Source organism: Marmota monax, unplaced genomic scaffold (genome assembly GCF_021218885.2).
Source record: "Marmota monax isolate L192 unplaced genomic scaffold, Marmota_monax_Labrador192_F-V1.1 WCK01_AAM20220418_F8-fsc00218, whole genome shotgun sequence".
Classification (NCBI taxonomy): domain Eukaryota; kingdom Metazoa; phylum Chordata; class Mammalia; order Rodentia; family Sciuridae; genus Marmota; species Marmota monax.
In genome coordinates, this window is record NW_026694764.1 from 2,351,054 (window position 1) to 2,372,760 (window position 21,707).

At 54.5% G+C, this 21,707-nt stretch overlaps 1 protein-coding gene across 3 annotated transcripts in view; it reads right to left on the reverse strand.

Moving 5' to 3' along the window:
- Nucleotides 1-21,707, reverse strand: part of Spns2 (SPNS lysolipid transporter 2, sphingosine-1-phosphate) — a 36,614-nt gene that overhangs the window by 1,650 nt on the left and 13,257 nt on the right. Inside the window, exons 2-12 of one of the 3 annotated variants that reach the window (XM_046424976.2) lie at nt 20,236-20,301; nt 10,242-10,378; nt 6,340-6,491; nt 6,042-6,108; nt 4,594-4,736; nt 4,098-4,250; nt 3,779-3,968; nt 3,401-3,466; nt 1,167-1,265; nt 910-1,073; nt 388-434 (exon numbers count right to left, since the gene is read on the reverse strand). In XM_046424976.2, coding sequence (XP_046280932.1) covers nt 392-434; nt 910-1,073; nt 1,167-1,265; nt 3,401-3,466; nt 3,779-3,968; nt 4,098-4,250; nt 4,594-4,736; nt 6,042-6,108; nt 6,340-6,491; nt 10,242-10,378; nt 20,236-20,301 — 1,280 coding nt within the window. In that variant the 3' untranslated portion in view covers nt 388-391. Of the gene's footprint in view, nt 1-387; nt 549-909; nt 1,074-1,166; nt 1,266-1,602; nt 1,821-3,400; nt 3,467-3,778; nt 3,969-4,097; nt 4,251-4,593; nt 4,737-6,041; nt 6,109-6,339; nt 6,492-10,241; nt 10,379-20,235; nt 20,302-21,707 lie in introns of those variants that run through there. The other 2 variants (XM_046424975.2, XR_009225011.1) reach the window with 2 other exon arrangements.

Genomic DNA, 21,707 nt, shown 5'->3' on the forward strand with positions numbered 1-21,707 from the left:
CTCCTTCATTTCCTTGCTGTTTGGGCCAACAGGCCTTCCTCTGGAGGCCGAGACTGGTCTTGCACTGCCAGAGAGCTCTAGTTCCTGAGGCCAGGCCCTAAGGAAGATCACAGGAGTTGGGCTCTGCCAGCTCTAGGAAGATTTGGAAGCGCAAAGCTGGGGAGTTCCTGGTCAGTCCCAGCCCTGACCCACACCTCAGCGCTTCTGAGGGAGGGAGGGAGCTAATCTACCAGAAGCCCGTCTGCCTTGCCTAAATCAGTAATCTCGGGGCAACACTGCAAGAAGAGACCAAACCCAGGGTTGGTGGGATGAGCTTCTCGGGGATGTCAGGGAAGTTGCTCCCCTAATACCCTGTCCCTCTCCCACGGGCCTGTGGCCTGCACTCACCACCTCAGACTTTCATGGATGCGGGTGGCATCACCAGCTGGTTCACCCTGGGGGAGAGACGGGCGGGGGTCAGGGTGGCGCATCAGCGGGGGCCGGGCCCGGGCACAGCTCTGGCACATCGCATCGCAGGGGCCGGCTGACCGGAGGTGCTGGGCAGGGACCTCGTCAACCCCAGGGGGAGGTGGGAGAGCCCAGGGGTGAGGAGAGAGAGAGAAAGAGAGGAGTAAAGAGAAGAGGAGAAAGAAGTCAGAAAATGAGAGGAAAAGGAAGGTTAGAGGGTCCCAGCTCTGAAAACCCTGGACCTAGGAACCCAAACCCCATCTAGAACGACTGCAGACTACCTGGGGCCACTACTGGCCCAGTGTGTGATGGAGGCTGGGAGCTGGGCCTTGGTAAGGCCTGTGGCCCAGGTGTGGTGGGCTGGGCCCTGGACTACAGCAGCAGGTTACCCCCACCCAAGGACAGCGTGGAGGGGCTGCCACGCTGTCCCTACTTCACAGGGCCACCCCCTGCCCCACTCACTGCTGCTCAGCCTTGGCACGGTCACTGAGGAAGAAGAGAGCAGTGGCGAGGAAGAACATGCCACCCAGGACCACGACGAAGGGGCAGAGCATGAGGGCATAGCCCAGGCTCAGGAACTCCCAGAGCGGGGAGTCCTTGGTGCTCTGGCGGATCAGGTCCGAGATCTGTGAGGATTTGGTGGGGACGGGGTGAGGGCAGGGCCACCTCCTGAATTCCCCCAACCTCCCCAGGCCAGTCCCACTCTCTGAGCCACTCACAAAGCCTATGAGGTAGGGGCTTCCAGCATCGCCCAGCAGATGAGAGGTGAAGCTCTGCAAGGCCACCGCGGTGGCCCGGCGGGTGGGAATGACCACGTACTGCAGGAGACAGAGGCAGTCAGTGGCCGGAGGGGCCAGGCCCACCCCACGCCCAGTCCTATTCCTACAGTATGACACTTCCAAAGCCCCTACTGCCTCAGACTCCTGCCCTGGTGTCTTCCCCTTGCCCCTGGGGGTTCTTCTGTCCCCTTCCCCTGCCCTCTCCTTCCCTGCCTATCCTGTAGGTATGGCTGTCCCTGTGGTTCCTCTGCTCTTCCTGCCTGGAGCTGTATCATACCCACAAACAGCTCTGGTCACTACTGTCCTCAGCCCAGGCCACTCTGTCCTACTCTAGACCTCCGCCTCAGAGACAGAAACCTTCATCTCCATCCCTTACCACATCCAGTCAAGGAGAGAACAGTTTGGGGGTTCCCTGGTACCAGCCCACACCAGCTTCTTCAGGCCAGAGTTCTTTGAGCCTTTGGGAAGCTGAACCCTGAGGAAGAGCTGCCGCCTCCCCGACCCACTCTCCTCTGCTCAGGATGCTCTGCACTTCGCAGGGAGCCAGGTGCTATGGTCAGTGGACACTGATGCCCAGAGAGGAGCCAGCCATTCCTGTGGATCACACGGAGTCCTGCAGCTCTAGAACTAGAACTATGGCCTCTTGCCCTCACCTCCCACCAAACATCTTATGTCCCCCTCCATGTAGACCAAGCAAGACTAAGGCTGGGACAGTGGGGACATGTGGAACAGGGCCCTGACCAGAAAAACTTCCTCTTGAATCTATGGGCACCCCATGTACTAAATGCCAAGAATGGCTGGGCCTCAGACACACCCCTATCAGTCCAAGCAGGCTCTGACCCCTCTCCAAGTCAGAAAGGGTGGCAGAAGAGCAAAGCAGGCAGGGGGTGCCCTTTGTCCCTGAGCCCAGCCTCATCAGCTCATGGTTGTGGACAGTGTGGGAGCAGTCAGCATCCACGGGGCACCGTAATTGGGGGAGAGAGACCTGGATCTCCCAGGTTAGATTAGATTGCGTGGCCCCATTTCCAGCAATAATTAGTCACTTAACTGTGACACTTAATAAACTGGGACATGATTTCCCTGGGATCCAGACCTTGTCAGCAGCTGTCCGGGGCTGCCCCTGGGGATAAGGCAGGGAGGAAGTGCTGCCTGGCACCAAGGGCTCTTGATGCACACGGACTGGCTCCCTGCTTCACTCTAGGGCCATCCAACCCCTGCCACCACCCAGCTCTGCACTGAGACACAGAACTGAGTCAGAAGCCCACCACCTCCACCCAGACATGGACTGATGGGGGACAAAGAGCGATGGCAAGGGGAAGCAAAGAAGAGGGAGGCTTGGGGCGGGGCAGGGCAGACTTCCTGAAGCAGAGGGCTAGCAGGGGCCCAGTGCCAGACAGAATGTGACCTCCTGGGCCGTCCCATGTTTTCAGGCCAGACTCAGAGCACCCTCAGGATCTCTCTCCCCTATACCTCCGGACATTCTCCCCCATGCCAGTCCTCTGTACTTCTTCTCTTAGTCCTCTCCTGACCCTGACCAGGAGGGTCCCCAAGGACTGCAAAAAGGGTCATATCCACCCTGCCACCACCCCCCCCCCCCAGAATACCACAAGTAACTAGCCCCACTGCCCACTCCTGGCTCCTCCCAGGCTGCTCCCGTCCCCACCCAGGGACACAAGCCCCTGCCGGCTGCTCAGACAGCCCTTTGTCCCTGGCCGGCTGGTCTGCAGCCCATTGTTGGCCCTGTGAAGACGGCCTCTGTCCATCCAGCCCAGCCGCAGGCCCACAGGCAGGCAGGCGTGCCTGGGACCCAGGCTGAGCCGGGAGGGCAGAGTCCACGGACTTTCAGACCCTGGGGGAGGAGTGCTGGCAGGCAGCACTACCTCGGTGCCAGCCTGGCACCACCAGCCTCCCAGCCACAAACCTGAGCCTCCAGACAACTCCCTTTCCCACCCCCACATTTTATCCTGGCTGCCGGCTCAACCCTGTTTTCAGGGCCTGCCCTGGTGTAGACCTCCAAATCTCTAATCCACTCCCTGCCTCTGGGTTCACCCTCCCAGCAGGCCTCCCTGCCAAGCCCTGCCAGCTCTCCTACCTCCTCACTCCCCCCTCCCCAGCTGCCCCTGTGAGGTTAAGGCCTGGGTCAGCACATGGTGACCTCAGCCTGCCCGGCTCACCATGAGGATGTCCGCAGTGATGGCCCAGTTAGAAAATAGCAGTGTCTCCCCAACGAAGATACAGATCTAGCCAGGAGAGAGAGAGAGAGAGAACAATCATCAGGCGAGCCCTCCACCCACTGGCAGCCCCTTCACACTGGCTCCTATCATGGGGCCCCAAAGCCTCCATCCCTCCCAAGGGACCCCCCCCTCCTGATGGTCAGGCTCTTGAGGAATGGGTCAAGCCATGCCCACAGCACTGAAGGACACCCAGAGGCCCTGAACTGAGCAAAGGCAGGCAGGCGGCCAGAGGACAAGAGCCTCCCCGTGGGGACAGAGGGTTCAATGAGTCAAACTGCACTTCCAAGCCCCTGAGCCTCCTGCCCCCCCTACACTCACATAGGCGCCCACAATGCTGCTCTTGGCAGCCACGAAGATCAGGCAGATGAAGATGGCGGAGCCCAGCATTCCCACAGCACACACCAGTGGGTCGGCCCGCTGGGTCCTCAGGCGGCACCAACGTGTAGCTCCTGCACCCGTGACCACGCCCAGGAAGCCCGTAAAGCAGGTGATGGCCCCAAAGATGAGGCTATGAGGACACAAGACAGTGTAGGGCATGAATGGAGTGGGGTGTGAGTGGAGGGGGACACGGCTGGGGCAGAGGTGCCCTCTCATCCAGTGTTCCTCACCACCCAGGGCCCGGCTGAGCAAGGCCTACCTGTCCTTGGCCCCGCAGGGCGGGCTGCTACAAGGCTCTGCTGTCTTCTGCACAACTTGGGCACGGTGCAGATAGAGTGGGATCCACATGCCCAGGGCCCCTGTGGCGAAGGACACGGCCGACGTGGCCAGGGAGGAGAAGACGTAGCTGCGGCTGGGGAAAGGCCAGGGCAATGACACTGAGCTGAGGCCAGAAATCCCAGCAGCCGGAGTAAGCAGCCCCATGCATGGTGGCCCAGGAGGCTGCCTCTTCTCCCCCCCACACCCAGGTAAAAGCCTGTCTCCCCCATACAGGCCTCACCCCACACAGGCTCCAGGGTGAGGCTTCAAGCTGCAGGAATAACCAAGTCTAGGGGCCAAAATGTCACTGCCAGCACTGCAGACTCCCAGATGGCAGGTGTCCAGGCGAGGGTGCTGGGCGGGCCACTCCAAGAGCAGGGCCCTCACGTGGCCGCACCTCTCCTTCTCCCTACCAGACTCCGCCCAGCAGTACTCACTTTCGGATCAGAGCCTTCATGTCCCGGAGCCACGATGTCCGTGCCTTGAGCTGTCCCCCGAGCTGGTCGGCATGACCTCTTTTAGTGGCTGGGACCAGGACAAGGATGAGTGTTCCTGTGATCATGCCCAGGACAGGGGACACCTGGCAGAGCGGGAAGCATGAAGTCAGGACACTAGGGCCCTGTGAGCTTTGTTTGTGCCCCTCGAGGGGCTCAGGCAAGCCACACCTTCCCTCGGTTCCAGACCCTTCCTCTGGACTAAGACCTGTCCAGCCTTCCTGTCAGGACCACTGAGGAAAGTGACTAGGGATGAGGTCAGAGAAGGGTTCGGGGCTTCAAAGTGAACTGTCCCATCCAGAGAGGAGGAGGCAAGAAAGACTGAGAGACTGAAAGGAAGGAGGGAGGGATACATGGATGCTTGAATGAACAATGGAAAGACAAAGATGTGTAGATGGAGAGAGAGATGGAATGACAATCTTGGAGGAGGAAAGAGAAAGTTCCTGAGGGTGGAGAGCCAAAGACCAGCCCTGCCCAATCCCCTGGGGCTAGGAGTGTTCCCCAGACCGTTCCTCACCCCTTGGGGCACTGGGAAGTGACTGGCTGTGCATGAAGCCTCCAGCTAATAGAACAGGTAAGCTATCCTTGAGAGATGCCCATGTGGGTCATTCTGGGTCTTCCCTGTGTCCAGCCTAGTGTCAAGAACTGACTCCAAAGCTCCAGGCCTCTGTCCCCTACAGGAGAGGGGCCTCACAGCAGTCCAGATTCCTACACAACAATCCCTGAATCCACTAACCCATGAGAAAAGAGAAATATGTCCCCACCCCCACAGGCCTGGGAGCCCTTGGGCTGGGGAGTTCCTATCCATGCCAGCCCCTCTCGCCCCCCACCAAGAAATTCCATGGAGGCTGCTCCCTTCCTGCTTTTGAGGAAAAAACACTTTGTCTTAGGCTTCCGCTCCTCCGGAGAGACGGGGGATCTCTGTTTCCTCCGATTGCACTGTCCTGGGGCCTTGGTAACTTGCCCCCAACCCTCTGGCGGGACAGGAAGTGGCTCCAGACCCCAAGGGCCTCCACATAGAGGTCTTGTCCCAGCCTCACCCTAGCACAGAGCCAGGACTGGAAGCAGGAAGCTCCGCCATGGATCTGGAATTTCCTGACACGGTGAGAGAATCCTTCGTCCTGTCAACCTGGGGCTGGGCAGGGGTGGGGGTGGGGGTTAGGGATATTTCCAACCCTGAGACTAAGGCCCTGAGGGCAGTGAGGCTGTCCAACTCCCTGGAGACCTCAATCTGGACTAATCTAGAAGGACAAGACCACAGAGGCCAGGTTGCCACTGGAGAGTCTGTTCAAGGCCTGTGCCCTAGCCTGGGCAAAGCTGGCATCTCTGGACCAGCAGGGGCAAGGGCTGGACTCGGGGGGTGACCTCATGGGAGGGTACCTAGGCCTTACCCGCAGGGCCCAGTGCCAGTCTCCAGCCGCCTGCTTCACACTGGAGCCAGTGATGTAGCCCAGGCCGCTGCAGAGGAGACAGACACATGTCAGCGTATGCAGAGACAGGGACTGGGGTGCGGTGTGCTCCCTGGTCTACAGGGCAGGCCACCTGCCCTCACCACTCAGCCAGCCAGTCAGCCAGGCATCAGGTCAGGGAATATCTCCAAGGCTGACTACTAAGTGTCTGGTTCACTGAGGGGGTGGTGGGAAGACCCCTCCCGGATCCTCACCCAAACCAAGACACCTCCCCTCTCACCTGCCCAGTGGGATGGCAAAATAGAAGACAGACAGCATGAGTGTGCGCGTGTTCTTGGTGAAGAGGTCGCCAATGATGGTGGGCGCGATGGTGGAGTAGCTGGCCTCGCCAATGCCCACCAGACCCCGGGACAGGACCAGCAGCCAGAAATACTATAGGGGAAGGACAGAGAATGCTGGGGACGGCCCTGCCCTGCTCCTCGGCCTGCACATCCTTGCATCCACTGTGCACCCCATGCCCTTCAGGGTCCAGGAGCCAGGGGAGAAGATGGAACACAACCTTTGCCTCAGCGGTGACTCCAACCCCAGGCCACCGGGGCTTCAGGGTACCCCGACACCTAGGTTGAGAGCAGTATGGCTCTTGGTCTCCATAAGCACTAGGGATATAAGCCTGTGTCTCTACCTGGGAGACTTCTTCCCGGATCCTGGCCCCAACTTAGGAGCCGCAGGTCACCCCTCAACTCTGTGCTCATCCCCCAAGTAGGGCAGGTGGGTCAATCCTGGCAGCACTGAGGCCCAGTGTGAGCAGGGAACACGCAGAGCAGCCCAGAGGGCTCAGAGTCCCTCCCCCCACACACATCAAAGGGCAAAGCCAGCTGAGCAGGGAAGGGTGGGGCCATGCCAGCTGCTGGTGGTCCTACCCCTTTGATGTGAACCTGCCCCCTCGGTTCCCCCAGCTGCCCAGGGCCTGAGAACCCAGCCTGGTCATCTTTCCCCAGCCCCACCCTGACCACCCATCCGGCCAGCATCGCCCACATCCAGCCTCCCCTGGGCTCCCCGATTCCCTCTCTCTAGTCTCTCCTCTGGCTCCTGGCAGGTCCTCTGCTGCAGTGCTTGCCCTTCACCTTGACCCCCTTGTTTCTGTAGCCATGTCACCCACTCCCCACAGACTCCTGGTCTTCCCTTAGCTCTTTTGCCTGATTCTCTTCCTGGGACTCATCTGCCCATAGCCTTTGCCTCTGGGCTGTCTGGTTTTTTGTTGTTTTTTTTTTTCTGTATTGATTTATATTAGCTTTTTCTCCACAGAGCTTGATCCTTTATCATCTGTGTCCCCACCAGCTTCTGTCATTTTTCTCTCCACTTTGTTTATGGAGAGTTTACACCCTTTTGCAGGCTTCCGGATATTCTCTTTGATTTGATGCCGTCAAATCTGTTGATTTTTCCTGAAAGCCTTGTTCAGGAAGGCCTACTCCATCCCCAAAAACACAAAAACATTTCTCTTCTATTTTATGTTTGTTATGTTTGAGAGAGAGAACGAGAAGTGGGGAGATGCATCAATCATCCTCAGCACAGTAGCCAGCCACTCCACCCACGGAAGCCCATGGGACCGTGTACTTGCTATGAATCCGTCTGTGCCTGCATTGCACATGTAGGTACCAATAAACAGCACTCAGTGTCCTCTGTGTGCTTGGAAAACATGCACGTAAAAGGGACCATCCCAAATCCCGCCACTTGCTTTCCCGCTCATTCTTGTCTTTTTGAAACCCATTTGCACTGGTTAGCACAGATCTAGTTCATCCTTCCACCGCCCTGAGTCTCACAGTATTAATACACCCCATTTATCTGTGCAGTCCCCTAGACAGCTTCCTCTTTTATTTTCTAGGACAGTATTATATCAAGCACCCATGCACACGCGAGCCCACAAGTTAGAGTGGCTCTCTTGTCTGTATAAGGCTGGGCCAAGCAGGGTGCACAGGGAGAATTTTACAATTTCTTGCCATTCTGATCTCCAAAGAGACTCCTACCAATTTACACTCCCCACCAACAGCGCCTGAGTCCCGGATTCCCCACAGCTGTAATAACACTTGGTATTGTCAGCCTTTTTAATTGTCGCCAATCTGATGGGTGTGAAATGGTATCTCATTGTTGTTTTAATTTGCATTTCCCTGATTACTCGAGAGGCTGAGCCATCCCTTCCTACATTTATTGGCCGCTTGTGTGTTTTCTCCTGGAAAGGCCTGTAACGATCCTGGGCTTGTTTTCCTACTGGGTTATTTGTCTTTTCCTTGTTGATTATAGTTCCAGATTTTTAGCTCGTGTTTTGGCTTAACTTTTCGCCTATCTGGAATTCATTTTGCAGTATGGTTTGAAAACCAGATCAAACTTTATTTTTGATCCAGATATAGATAGTTCTCCCCAAGCCACTGATCTGAGATGCAACTTTTATCTTACATTAAATCCCATAGACACGAGGACTCGGTTTCATTGATCTCTAAGTCTATCCCTCGGCTACTGTAGTTAGAATAGCCATTAATTTGATAGCTGATAGGGCAAATTCCCCTCTCGTTGTTATTTTTCACATTGTTCTTGGCTGTTCCTGGGCATTTTCTCTGCCAAATTAACTCCAGAATCACATCGCGAAGGTCCACCAAAAACCCCCATGGGACTCGGGCTGTGATCGCAATGAATTTACAGATTAATTGGAAGTGATCTGTTTCTCTGCCTTTGTTCATCTTCTCTCCCCAACTCAGAAGGAAACCAAATCTTGGTATTGTGGTCCAGTATTCACCCAGAAACAGCCCCAGGGGCCTCCCTGGGGCAGGACAAGGCCCAGGGAGGCCCGAGAGGCTTCTGGTCCAGTCTCTATGTCCTATTGTGGCTGCCAGGCTGCACCTGGCACTGGGCCTGGAACTCCCCTAAGCCTGACCCTCCTCCATGAAGCAAAGTTGTTCCCCACAAATCTGCAGGTTCTTTGCCCTCACCTTCACTCTCCCCTTCATCAGTGTGAATCTGACCCTGACCTTGTCCTTGTTGAAACTTCTCCAGGGCTCAAGAGGCACACCAGTCCCCCCATGAATCAGTCCCTGCCTTCTTTCCAGCCAAAACACTCACCTCCTGGTTCTCTCGACACCTCTGCCATTCGGCACCTGTGAGTGTACTCCTCTGTCCAGGACATCGTCACCAACAGACCTAGCCTTCCAGTCCCAACTGCCTGGCTCAAGTGCTACCTCCTCCAGGAAGGTTTCCCTGACCCCACAGATTGCAAGAAGCTGTGCTGTCTTTCATGAGAACTCAGCACATTGCAGGTCTTAAGGATCCAAGCCAGGGGCTCCTGTCACATCTGCCCAACCCAGGCTCCCAAGGTCAGGGCCAAACTGAAAGTTCTTGAACACAGATCCTGACTTTCCCCTTCTTCCTCCACCTCTCTCTACAGCAGCTGTTCATGATTGCTCACCCTCTGCTTGAATACTCCTACTGATGGGGAAACTCACTACCTCCCAGGGCAACATATCTCCTCTTTGGAAGAAAGAACAGAAATAGAGCTGTGTTGAACATTTTCCATGTTCCAGGATCTGGACATTCATTAACTTACTTGTTTCTCACAAGAAACTTTCAAGCTGAGACGTATTATCTCCCTTTTAATAATGAGGAAACTGAGGCTCAGAGTTGTTCCAGGTCCCAAAGCTGAGTGGGCAACAAGAGTTGGGATACTCCAGCCCAGGACTGTGAGAGCCAAGCGAGAAGCATCTTTATTTGAATTGATGCTTCCTTCCCTGGAACTTGGACTCAAGCACGTGGCTGGCCATCTGACAAAGAGCAAATTGAACAAGAACCAGAAAGGGGAAGGGACTCACCCAGGGTCACATAGCAGGGCCAGGGCTAGAAGCCAAGGTCCTCACCCCTAGGCCAGATTTGTGTCCACATTCCTTGTACCTTTCCCAAGTCAGAGGGAGGCTCAGAAAGAGTCAGGATGTCACCCAGGCTGCATGGCCCTCAGTTACAGCCGCCTGGAGAAGGCCTATCTGCACAGTTGATTTACAAAAGCAGTGAAGACACCCCCCCCACCCCTGCCTTCTGCGCTGTTAAGGCACTGTCTGGGGTTCAAGCTAAGGAGCTGAAACTCCCAAACAAGGCGAACAAAGCCTCGTCACCCAATGGAGGGGCCAGGAGGGTGGGCCTCACCTGCTGGGGGATGAAGGAGCTGGAGAAGGTGACTGCCGACCAGAAGAAAATGCCGCAGCTGAGGATCACCTTTCTGTTGAAGCGGTCACCCAGGTAGCCGAAGATGGGGGCAGCCACCATGAAGCTGCAGATGAACACTGTGCGGGGAGAGGAGAGCTGGAGGGGTGGCACAGGGTCCCTAGGCTGGGCCCAGCTACCCAAGGCCAAGTGCCCATGATACAAAGCTCAGCCTGGACCAGGACCAAGGAAGCTGAGCCCCTGCCCCAAGGAGGGAGAAAAGCCTGACTGGGTTAAGGTGATACAGAGACCACATCCTCTTCAATGCACGTCCATTTTTGCCATTTTCTTTACACCAAGTGCTGTGGTCAGGGCGTACCACTGTATTTCAGCTCACCACCCACCGCCCCAATGAGGAGACAGGTTCAGAGACGGAAGGTGACTTGTCAAAGCCCCACAGGCAATAAATGTCCTCGTGGGAATCTTGACCTCCAGAGCCTATGTTCCTTACACTTTGCCACATAGCTCTCTTTATTGTACTTTGGAGAGAGGTTCAGAGAGAGGAAGGGATCTACCTAAGGTCGCACAGCCAATCAGGGCAGGACTGGGCCTGGCACGGCAGCTCTCAGTACCTGCCAGATCACCCAGCTACCTTCACTCCCAGGCTGCAGAGGCTTCCTGATGGTTTGTAACCCTGTCATGCATTCATTCATCTATTCATTCAACCGAAATGTTCTTGGTCCCTATAATGTACCTGGCAATGTTCTAGGTGTTTGGGATACAGCAATGAATAAACAAAGTTCCTGCCCTCTTGGAGCTTTCTTTCTAGTGAGGAGAATAGACAATAAATAAATAATAGAATATCAGATGGTGATATGTGCTAAGGAGGGTAAAAGGGCAGAAACAGGAGACTAAAAAAACATGCACAAAATAGAGAAAGAGAAAGCAGAGGTTTCCATTTAAAATAGAAGGATTGAGCTGGGGTTGTGGCTCAGTGGTAGAGCGCTCACCTAGCATGCATGAGGCACTGGGGTGGATCCTCAGCACCACATATAAATAAATAAAGTATTGTGTCCAACTAAATATATATACAAATATATGTATTTAAAAAAATAAAATTAAAAAAAAGAAGTATCAGAAAAGGTGGCAATTCAGCAAAGATACAGAGGAGGTGAGGAAATAAATCATGCTACCATAGGGGTAAGAACAGCGAGTGCAAAGGGCCTGGGACAAGAGTGTACTTAGCATGTTTGAGAAAAAGCAAAGAGGCGAGAGGCTGGGGCAAGGGACCAAGAGGGCAAAGGGCAAAGACAGCGTTGAGAGGCCAGAGAGGGTAGAACAGTGTAGCCCACTGAGACTAGCGTGACTCCAGGGGTGAGAAGGGGAATACTAGAGGAAGCTGAGCTGGTTTGGTCCTTCCAGAACAAGGGAGCAGTAGAGCCTTAGAGGACTTCACAGGGAGGCCCCCCCGTCAGTGACAGGAAGGGGCTTAACGGTCACAGGAATGAAGAGGCCTAGGAGGAGGCAGGGTAGACCCTAGGTCACATAGCAAGGCAGCCCCCTCCCTCCCCACGGAAGGCGGTCCCACAGCTGACAGGCAGATGGCCAGACAAAGGCCCAGTGGGCTGCCGCTGACCACCAGGCTGAATGTGTACATGGGCTCAGCTGCTCCCTCCATGGACCTGAGTCCTCAGGGAGACGGGGACTAAAAGAGACAAGGGAAGGAAGAGGGCGGGGGCTGGGGCGGAGGTGAACAAGGGGAGAGAAGGCAGAAGGCAGAGGTCTCCTGACTAGGCTGGAAAGGTGTGGTTGTCCCTGTCTTATTCCAGCCCAGAGCAGGACAGCAGGTGTGTATGGGTGGGTTGGGGGACCTGTTAATCCAGTTCTGAGTGATTCGGGCCTAGGGCAGGATCAGCATAGAGGTGCACAAAGCTGGGCGCCAGAGACACTGCTTGCAGTCAAGTCCGGCTCTGTTCCTTCCTACCTGGGTAACCCTGGCCAGGCGGCAAATTTTCTGGGTCTCCCCTTCCATGGTGTGCTGGTAAGTGTGTAACAACTTGTGCTCTAAAAAGGGAGCCCGGGAGGGGGAATCTGCTAGGCAGCCTCTGCCAATCTCCATGGTGTAAACTCCTGCTGTGGCTGAATGTCACATCACCTATCAGAGCTGGGAAGAGATGTGCCGTGACCCACCATTGTGCGGTTCCTTCCCCTCAGAAAATATAACATAATTAACCATCAGAGCACAGATAATAAAGTAGTAAAATAAGTGGGAAGTGATGACGTTTGAATAAGTATTGTCTTGTTTTAATATAAATTATTTAATCGTAAGTTTATATAACTTAGTTTTTAACAATGGTCGCGTCTAACAACCAGCTTGCACGATTCCTGAAAATCTAACAATCGACTCTCATGAGCCAATAGGAGCCAGTAGGAGCCAGCTCCGGCACGCCAACTTCCTCATCTGTAAAATGAAGATAAAAATAGCAGCTCCCCTGGAGTCCTAGATGAGATAACATGGGTAAGGTGCTTCACGCCACACCCTGCCCAGAGCTGGCCAGCCCGGTCAACACTGGGCCCTTGTGTAGATCAGTCATGGCAGATATTATTTCCTCAAATCTAGAAAAAAAAAATGTTTTCCTGCTGAACCTGCCTCCCAGGAACTGCCTGAGATCAGATCAGGATGTGGGCAGGAAGGAGATTTCAGGGGCATCAGGACTTACACACGTTAGGGCAGAGGACAAATTGCTTTCTCTGTGCCTGTCTGTGCCAGGTGGGGGGTGGATGGAAAGATCAGAGTAGGGGATGCCCCCTGTCTGATCCCATCTATAGGTTGCCCCACTTAAAGGGCTAAATGGCTGGAGAACCAGCAAGAAGCACCATATCCTGCCCGGATAGTGAACAGAGGTTTCATGAAGGCAGTGATGTCCACGCTGGGCACTGAAGGGTGCATAGGAGTTTACTGTGATGATAGACCTCAAGTCAACAGTATGTACTAAAATGTAAATTCCAAATCTGAGCAGTACCGTATAAGGGTTGGTGGGGCGTAATGCCTATTGCTAATACCTACACTTATCATTTCTGAAACACTGTAGGCGAGGCCTGGGACACACCCTCCACCTATTCACAATTTTCTCAGTGGATTCTCACTATTATCTTCATCTTACCAAGGAGACAATAGAGGCTGAGAGAAGTGATGTCACACAGTGAGTGTGGCCGAGACAGAATTTAAACCCCAATTTGGCTCACTCCAGAGTCCTTCCTCTAAATCACACCACAGGCTTGCCAGACTGGGAAGGGGTAAAGTCCCAGCTGATGTGCCCAAGGTCAGAGAAAGGTCAGGACATGCTGGGGACAGCAAGGAGATGGGTTGGGCTGTGACATGGGAAGGCCATGGAGGAAGCAGGGGGAGATGAGGCCCTGGAGGGAGACTGGGCCCGGAAGACCAGGACTAGGTCTGGGTTCTAGAACCATGGTGTGCTCTGTTCTTCCCCAAGAAGGGGGCACTTAGAAAAGCATACACAGGGTAAGCAGAGGAGGCTGAAACAGGTAACCCAGGCCTTGGTCAGACTCTGGTTGCCCTGCTCCATCCTACTCTCAGGCCCACAGGGCAGCAGAAGAGAACTTCCCCCTTCTGACTCCTGAGCTTCTGCGTGCTCATGTGGGGTGGACAGGAGCAGCCGGAACCATGGATGGACTCCTTTCAGAAGCAGTACGTCCTGCCCCCACCTACCAGCCCCAGCCTGGCCAAGGTCACCAAGCATCTGCATGCCTTTAGCTCACCTGAACCCCATCATTCTGTCCCCATTTTACAGATAGGGCCACTGAGGCCCCAAAGGGTACAAAATTTTGCCCCAGATAACATAGACTGCCTGCCCCTCTGTGTCTTTCCCTTGGAGACAAAGAAATCCAGGGTCAGGAGGGAGACCGAGTCCATCGTTGTAGTCTCACCCACCACTTCCCCACCCCACCCAGCCCCACACAGGAGGGAGGACCCCTGCCAGTCCTCAGGGGGACCTGGTACTGTAGGGGTAGAGACAAGAGGACGAATTTTCCTGGCAAAGGAATTGTACCTAATGGGGACACAGAGGCTCATTCAGCCAATAGGCAGCTCTGCAGGAAATACACTGGCCCAGGCCAGAAGCTTCCCCAGCCTGCCTCCCCACGCCCACCCTCTAGCCCGTGGTCTTTGTTTGTTGGGGGGAGCTTTCTGGCCAGACTGGCTGCCCCACCACCTGATTTGGGTAGGGGTGGCTTTCCCAGCAGTTCCCGCAGGAGGACATCCTGTGGCCGGGGTGTGGGGAAGCCCTGCTCAGCTCACGTGTGCTGAGCCCACAGGTCTGGGACAATGGAGCAGCAGGGCAGGGTGCCAGGCCAGGGGGGCAGGGCCACAGGCAGCAGGGTGGGAGGGGAGAGCCTGATCCAGCAGCGGGAACTTGGGCTCAAAGCCTCACTCCCTCTTCCTCACGGGCTGGCCCAAGGCCATCAGAAACACAGGGGGCCGGACAGGGTGCTATCCACCTCCCCCAGTAGTCCCAAAGTCCAGGGTGCCAACGGCAGCCAGAAGCTCAAAGCACACGCACAGGGGACTCTGTGTTCTTGTAGGCAGCCACTCAAGACCCAGTCCATGGTGAGGGAAGCTACCCTCACCACATACCTCACATGTGGCCTGTTTGAACTCAGAAAATGGTCCTAGGGTTGGGATGGAGCTCAGTGACTGAATGCTTGCTAACAAGTGCAAGGCCCTAGGTCCAACCTCAGCACTAAAAAAACAAACAAACAAACAAACAAAAAAAAACAATGTGGTCCTGGTCCTGGAGCAAGAGAGGGCAAGATCTGAGCTAGGAGATCCCTGGCCTCCTATTTAAGAGCCTGCATTTAGTTCCTGCCTGGGCCTGGGCTGAACCAGGGCTATTTTTACAAAGCCCAAGCTCCAACTGACCCGTTATTTTGAGAGATTTGCCATCGTCCACATCCTGTGGGTAGGGACGGTGCTCCAGCAGGATGGATTGGGTGGGGGTCAGGCTGTGTCATCCAAGGACAGCCCAGCCCATCCCAGCTAATGGGGAGGCCCCCAAACAGATGGCAGTCCACTATGGAAGCCCATCATGCTCAAATGTCCCACAGGAAGGACAGGAACCACCTCCCTTTTCATGTCCTGCTTGGGATAGAAACCTGTGGCCTCAGCAAGCAAGGCTCTTAGGCCGCCTTCTGAACGGGAGCCCTGGGAGGATGGTCAGAAGGGCCACCCAGCCTTGCCTGCAGAACCCAGGCCTGCTGGAATGGAGGATGTCACTAAACTGGCCAAGCCCTAGGGGAGAGGAGTAAAGCCAGGAGACTTGGCCCCAAAGCACAGGCACTGTCTGGTTTCAGTCTGAGCTGGCTCTTCCTCCATCCCCACCTCCCCAATACTGATGCTTCCTCCTAACCCCACAAACCCCAACCCTGAGTGTGTTCTAACCTCCTCTGCCATCCATTCCTGCTCTGGGTTCCACCAGAACACCGTGATACGTGCATCTTCTGTCTACCTTGCTCCAAAACCTTCTCTGGCTCTCCATTGCCCCAAGACAAAACTGGAGATCTTATCCCAATCTGCAAGCCTTTCACAGTCAGACCCACCCACTGCCCTGCCTCCTGTCCCTCCATTCTCCCTACTCCAGCAAACAGCTGACAAACCACAGCTCACTAAAGCCAGGCACTGTCACAAACATCACTTTTACTCTCTTCCCTGTGCTACATTTATGCCAATCCTTCAGCCCACAGTCAGAATTACAGCTAATAATTCTCATTTGCTAATAATTCTCATTTGCTTATTTTCTTTTCAACTACATCTATTCTGCTTGTTAACCCATCAGATTAACACATTTTTTATTTCAATACTTACATTTTTCCCTTCTAGAACTTTGGGCTTTTAAACATCTCCCCATTCTTTTCTCATAATGTGCTATTCTTGTCTTATCAATCCTAATCTTTCTTTTGAACTTTGAAAATTAAGCTCACCTAATTTTAAAGTCCTTTTAAAATGAGTCTATTCTCTGTAGTTTTTCAGGCAGCTTTAGGGCCCTCTCATGAAGACGAGTTTCCTGCTGGGTGTGGTGGTGCACCCCTGTAATCCCCAGGAGCTCAGGAGGCTGAGATAGGAGGATCATGAGTTCAAAGCCAGCCTCAGCGTCTTAGCAAGCCACATAGCAACTTAGTAAGACCCTGACTCAAACTAAAATATAAAAAAGGGCTAGAGATGTGGCTCACTCAGTGGTTAAGTACCCCTAGGTTCAATCTTCAGTACCTCCCCTCCAAAAAAAGAGAGATGAGTTTCCTGTGTGGTTTGTTAATTTTGAATTTGAGTTTGCTGGGAATTTTCATCTGGGCCCCATGCAGGCTCTGGGATATGAACAGTTTGGGATTTGCTTCTTTTGGATCCCCTGAAAACACAGAGCCTCCATGGAGAAGGTCCCAGTCCTGTAAGGAGCAGGAACAGGAACCAGCCTCTCTTCATAAAGCCAGAGCCAGGAAGGAAGTGTCCATCTGTGTATAGAGGCTCTACCAGCACAAGTGCCTGCCAGCTTGGAGCACAGTTTGGAATCAGGGAACTTGCCTGAGCTCTGGGAAGGACACTGAATCATCCCCCTGACCCTGGAGCCCAAGCCTGCACTGCCCAGTCATCAGAATGAAGAAGCCCTGAGCCAGGAAACTGGGCCAGACTGTGATGCTTTGATGAATCTAGGTGATGAACATGTGAAAATTTGTTGTACTCGACTCTCTACTTTCACATACGTTTAAAATATTCCATGAAAAAAAATGTTTATATTAAAAATACTATAACAAGTGTCGAAGGCATGAATCTGATCTCTAAATATTCTGAATTAGTTGGCTTTGATTCCAGCTCCCACTCCAGTTTTTGACTTCAGCTCCTTGCTTCCGACACCTGGGAATTTCCCCATTAGCTGTAGCTTTTAAGCTCAGCCATATAATTTAAACGTGTTTTCTTGGCATATTTTATCTAGCTTGAAGGGGAGAGGAAGGTTTCCTCGTATCTACTGAATCTGACAAACTGGCTACATAAAAGTCCTTTCCCCTGAACAAACCCTAACTCATCCTTCAAAGCCCCCATTCAAATGTCCCCTCCTCAGAAGTCTTCTTCACATGCCACCTAGGTGGCTAGGTACAAACTCTGTACCATCCACCAGGCTCCCACAGTACCCCCTGTGCCTGAGCGGTGATCTGATGAGCCATCAACAGAGGGAACCTACCTGAGGGCAAGGACTGAGTCTGGGCAGAACCCAGGATGGGGCCTGCCAAGCGGTAGGTTGAGAAGCAGCTGCCCCTTTAGATGTGGGTTATGGGGGATTCCAAAATTGCAAGACCCAAGAAAATTGCAAAAGCCATAATTCTGCGGTGGGCTGTCACAGAGGCTAAGCTATGGTTCTTTCAGGTGACCCAGGAGCCTGGTCTGAACAAGCAGCCAAGTGCAAGGGGAATGCTGAAAGTGGGCCCTTCCCAAACCAGTGATGTTCTGGTCCCAAGGGGAAACAGCAAGGGCAGGCCCAGGCCTAACCCTCAGTTACCCCCCACCCTGCCTCCCAGCCCAGCAGCCCCTTATGCCCACAAATAAGCAGGCTGCCACTCCCAGTCCTGGCCCTTTGATCCAGGCAAGCACCAACACCCAGCTGGCGCCCTCCACACCGGCTCCAACCTTATCAGGCTTGGGGAAGAGACAGGTGCCTGGGGCACAGGCCAATTAGGTGACTTGTTGAGTTACCCACTGAGTCACATCCTGGTCTAGCACGACTGGCTTCATTGGCCAAAGAGGTAAGGACACTCAGGGAACCATCCCAGGGGTGCCAGTTGTGGGTGGCAGGCTAAAGGCCACAGGGTAAGGACTCACACAAGAGAGTCTATGAATGCTGGAAATTCTCACCAAGCCCAGAAATCTCACCCATCCCGCTGAGATGCCAGACATGTGAACTCCCCCCCAAGCCAAGTAGGCTGCATCTACAGAGGCCTCCTGGGTCCCTATTCCAGGCCTGCTACTCTCTCACCATGAGACCTTAAGCAAGTTGGTTTGCTCTCTTGACCTGTCTCTTTGTTGGGCAAGTGAAGCCGGCAAAAGCTGTGTGGCCATTGGAAGACTCAAAAGAGATGATGCTTGTGGGTGATGTGTCTACATGGGCTGGGGATATAGCTCAGTTGGTAGAGTGCTTGCCTCATATGCACAAGGCCTGGGTTCAATCCTCAGCACCACCAAAAAGGAAAAAAAAAAAAAAAAAAAAACATAAGGGCAGAAGGAAACAGAGCACTGACCTACACAGCTGTCTTGGGGCCAATGCCCCCCACCCTCTCCCTGGAAGGCTCTGTGGCCTTGAACATGTTCATGCAGGGGTGTTAAATGGAGGAGGATCAGGGTAGAGCCTCCTTCCAGATCAGTCAGCAAGGCCAGAACAATGAGGCTCAGGGGCTACGAGCTGGATGACTAGGGTGACAAGGCTCTCCCCTGCCCCTTCCTCACCAGCTTGGCATTCTACTTCCTCCCCAGATCCCACCAGCTTGAACCCATCTTCTTGGTCAGTGCTGGTCACTGTGTGCAGGGCCCAGGAGGCTGGAGAGAGCTGTCCCAGGCTGTGTGGCAGGCTGACTTATTCTGGCACAGACAGGGAGGCCCAGGAAGGAGCAGGGGAGGGGGTTGGGCTCCTGGCCTGGATAGAGGCAGTGTCTGCCAGGGCAGGGACCTAACCACCTGTGGGGGACGCTGAGCCACATTACCTTGCTCCAACCTTAGTAAGTCTCATTTATTAAGACTGAGCCCGGGAGCCATTATATCCCCTCTCTTTCAGCCCCAAGACCCCATCTGGGATGTAAGGACAGGTGGACTGGCTGAGTAGCTGGGGCACTCCGTGAGCTCAAGGAGGCATTGTACATACTGGAATGCTACCTAGACAGGTCAGGCAGGTTCCTGGACAGAGCCGGCACATTCCATCCCCTCCCTCCTAGGAACCCCAAGCTGGGGAAGGGGTTCACAACTCAAATGCACATCAGGGATCTTCTACCACACATCTGGCTAGGCCTCACAGCTAAATGGAGTCCAGAATCAAGGGCCCAGAGATAGGCATTAGGCTAGGGTCACACAGCAAGGCTGGGGCCACATCAGAACTAGACCTCCTTCCCTAGCCCTGGGATAAAGCACTAGATTGAATCTCCACCCAGGCAGCCAGGACCTGCTGAGCATGACCAGCAATGGTAACAACCAGTGGATAGGCCAGGGAGCCAGGACCTCAGTCCCTTGGGGTCGTGGTGGGGCAAGGACCCGGGGGACAAGGGAGACATGGTCTCTTCACAGAGGGAGGAGCCAACAGGCTGGGATAACTGCTCAATGGCCTCCCACATAGCCCTTGCTCAGCTTATAGTGGCCTAGAGGGGCTCTGCCCTACCTCTAGCAGTCCATCAGAAGGTTGAGACTCCAAGGGAAAATGGGGCAGGGACTCTCAAGCCTCAGTTTCACCCAGGCCCCAGGTTCTCTGTCTCTTGCCTGGGTTTGGGAACCTTCAGGGGTTAACCAGGTGGACTCTTTCACTTTGCCATCTAAGAGGTGGTTCCCAGGGTTAATGGCAATGGAAGGAATTGGGAATTGGGGGCAGCAGATGGAAATGGTCACAATGGTTCACTGGCATTGCCCAACCCACTCATCTAAGGAGGTCTCTTCATCAGCCTTGGGAAAGGACCCCGATCACTAGGTCTCAGTGAGACCCTAGGACACAAAAAGGTCACACAGGGTTTGGGCCCTTGGCCTTGGTGTGTCTGTCTCCCAAGCCCCTGGGGCAGGTGGTATGTGTTACAAGAAAAGCAGCAGAGGCTTGGACAAGTGCCATTTGTGGGTGGCAAGGGTGAGATCTGATGAAAAGCCCGTGCTGCCTCTAGGAGTCAGGACTCGGGGAAGAAGAACCCCCGGCCAACAGGAGGAGATGCCAGCACCTGGGCAGGCCGCAAAGGCAGGAGGTAGCCTCACCTGACTGCAGCAAGCCAGCGCCTCGGTCCTTGACCCCAAAGTGCTGCTGGATGTCCAGAAGGACACCTAGAGAGGGAGACAGAGGATATTTATCAGCAACGTGTAATACCTGGGTACCCCATCACCCCACCCCACCTAGGAGACCCCTCAGCCCAGCCCAGCTCAGCCCTCTTTCCCACCTTCAGAGCCCAGCTAGGTCCTACCCCAGAACCACCCTGCTATGACCTCCCCACTGCCCAGACGGCCCTCTTAGCCCCACTGGGCCTCCCATGTGCAGCCTGGGGACGAGGCCCCACCCCTCCACCAGTGTAGGGGCCCACAGTGCAGAGATGGGTGAGGCTGCCCTGTGGTCACTCCGCCCTAGGGGCAGCCACACCTCCTATCTGCCAGCCTAAGCCTTTTGCCCACCTGTGGCCAAACCCTGGCTCAGATACAGGGACCTAAGCAACAGGTAGGTACGGGCCCAGCCCTAGGGGAAACCACAAAGCCCAGAGGGCAGGGGTGACTCCAGGCGTATATACAGACGTGTGCGCACACACGCTCAACTCCAGCTGCCCTCCAGATTAAAACCAGGACTCCCTGTTTGTTCAACCATAGGAAGTAGGATGCAGTCTGAAGCACGTGGGGCTCCAGGCCTGCTTTTTTGGGGAAAGGGAGTTCTTGAGACCATCCCTGCTCCCAAGTCCCAGCTACCTCCCCTGTCCTCTTAGAGCTCTGCCCATCAAAGGGGAACCTGGAAGCCTTGAAGCCACCCACAGTGGCCCACAGACAGGCAGGCAGACAGACCCAGGCTATGGGAGGCCCAGCAGAATCCTGGGCCCCGCCCCGCTAGCTCTTAGCCAGTGCTCCTGAATCAGCCCCTGGCCCGACCAGCCCCAGGGGCCCCACCTCAGCTTATCTCTGAGGACAGCAGGATCTGGGGGGCCACAGGTCTCAGCCCCCTTCCTGAGAAGGGGAGGGGGAGAAAAGAGGAAGAGACAGGGCCCTGCAGAAGACAGAGGTCTCTGGGGGACTCCCAGAGCTCTGGGTGAGGATAACAATGATGGCATTATACGTGATGGTAGTTTACATTGCTGAGCATTAAGTTATTCATTTGTTTAACCGTCATATAGCCTAATCAGGCAGGTGCTATTATCTCACTTGCCAGATGAGGAAACTGAGGAGAGGAAGTCCACTTATGGGTTCAAAGTCACACATCAGGGAAGCTGGGCAAAGCAGAAGCCCCAAGCACTGTATAGGGGTCCAGTCTGACAGCTGGGGCTTGGGATGCAAAAGACACCGAGAGGCTTGAATATTAGGTTCCTCTCAAGACCCAGGCTGGGAAGCTGAGCAATTTTCCGGCTGTAGGGTCAGACCCAGCTGGTGTCCTGGCAGTCTGACAGCCCAGAGAAACTGGCCTCCTCCTTGTTAATGCCCTGAGTGAATTCACCACAATTACCCTAATGAAGAGGCTGTGTGAGGCTCAGTTAATG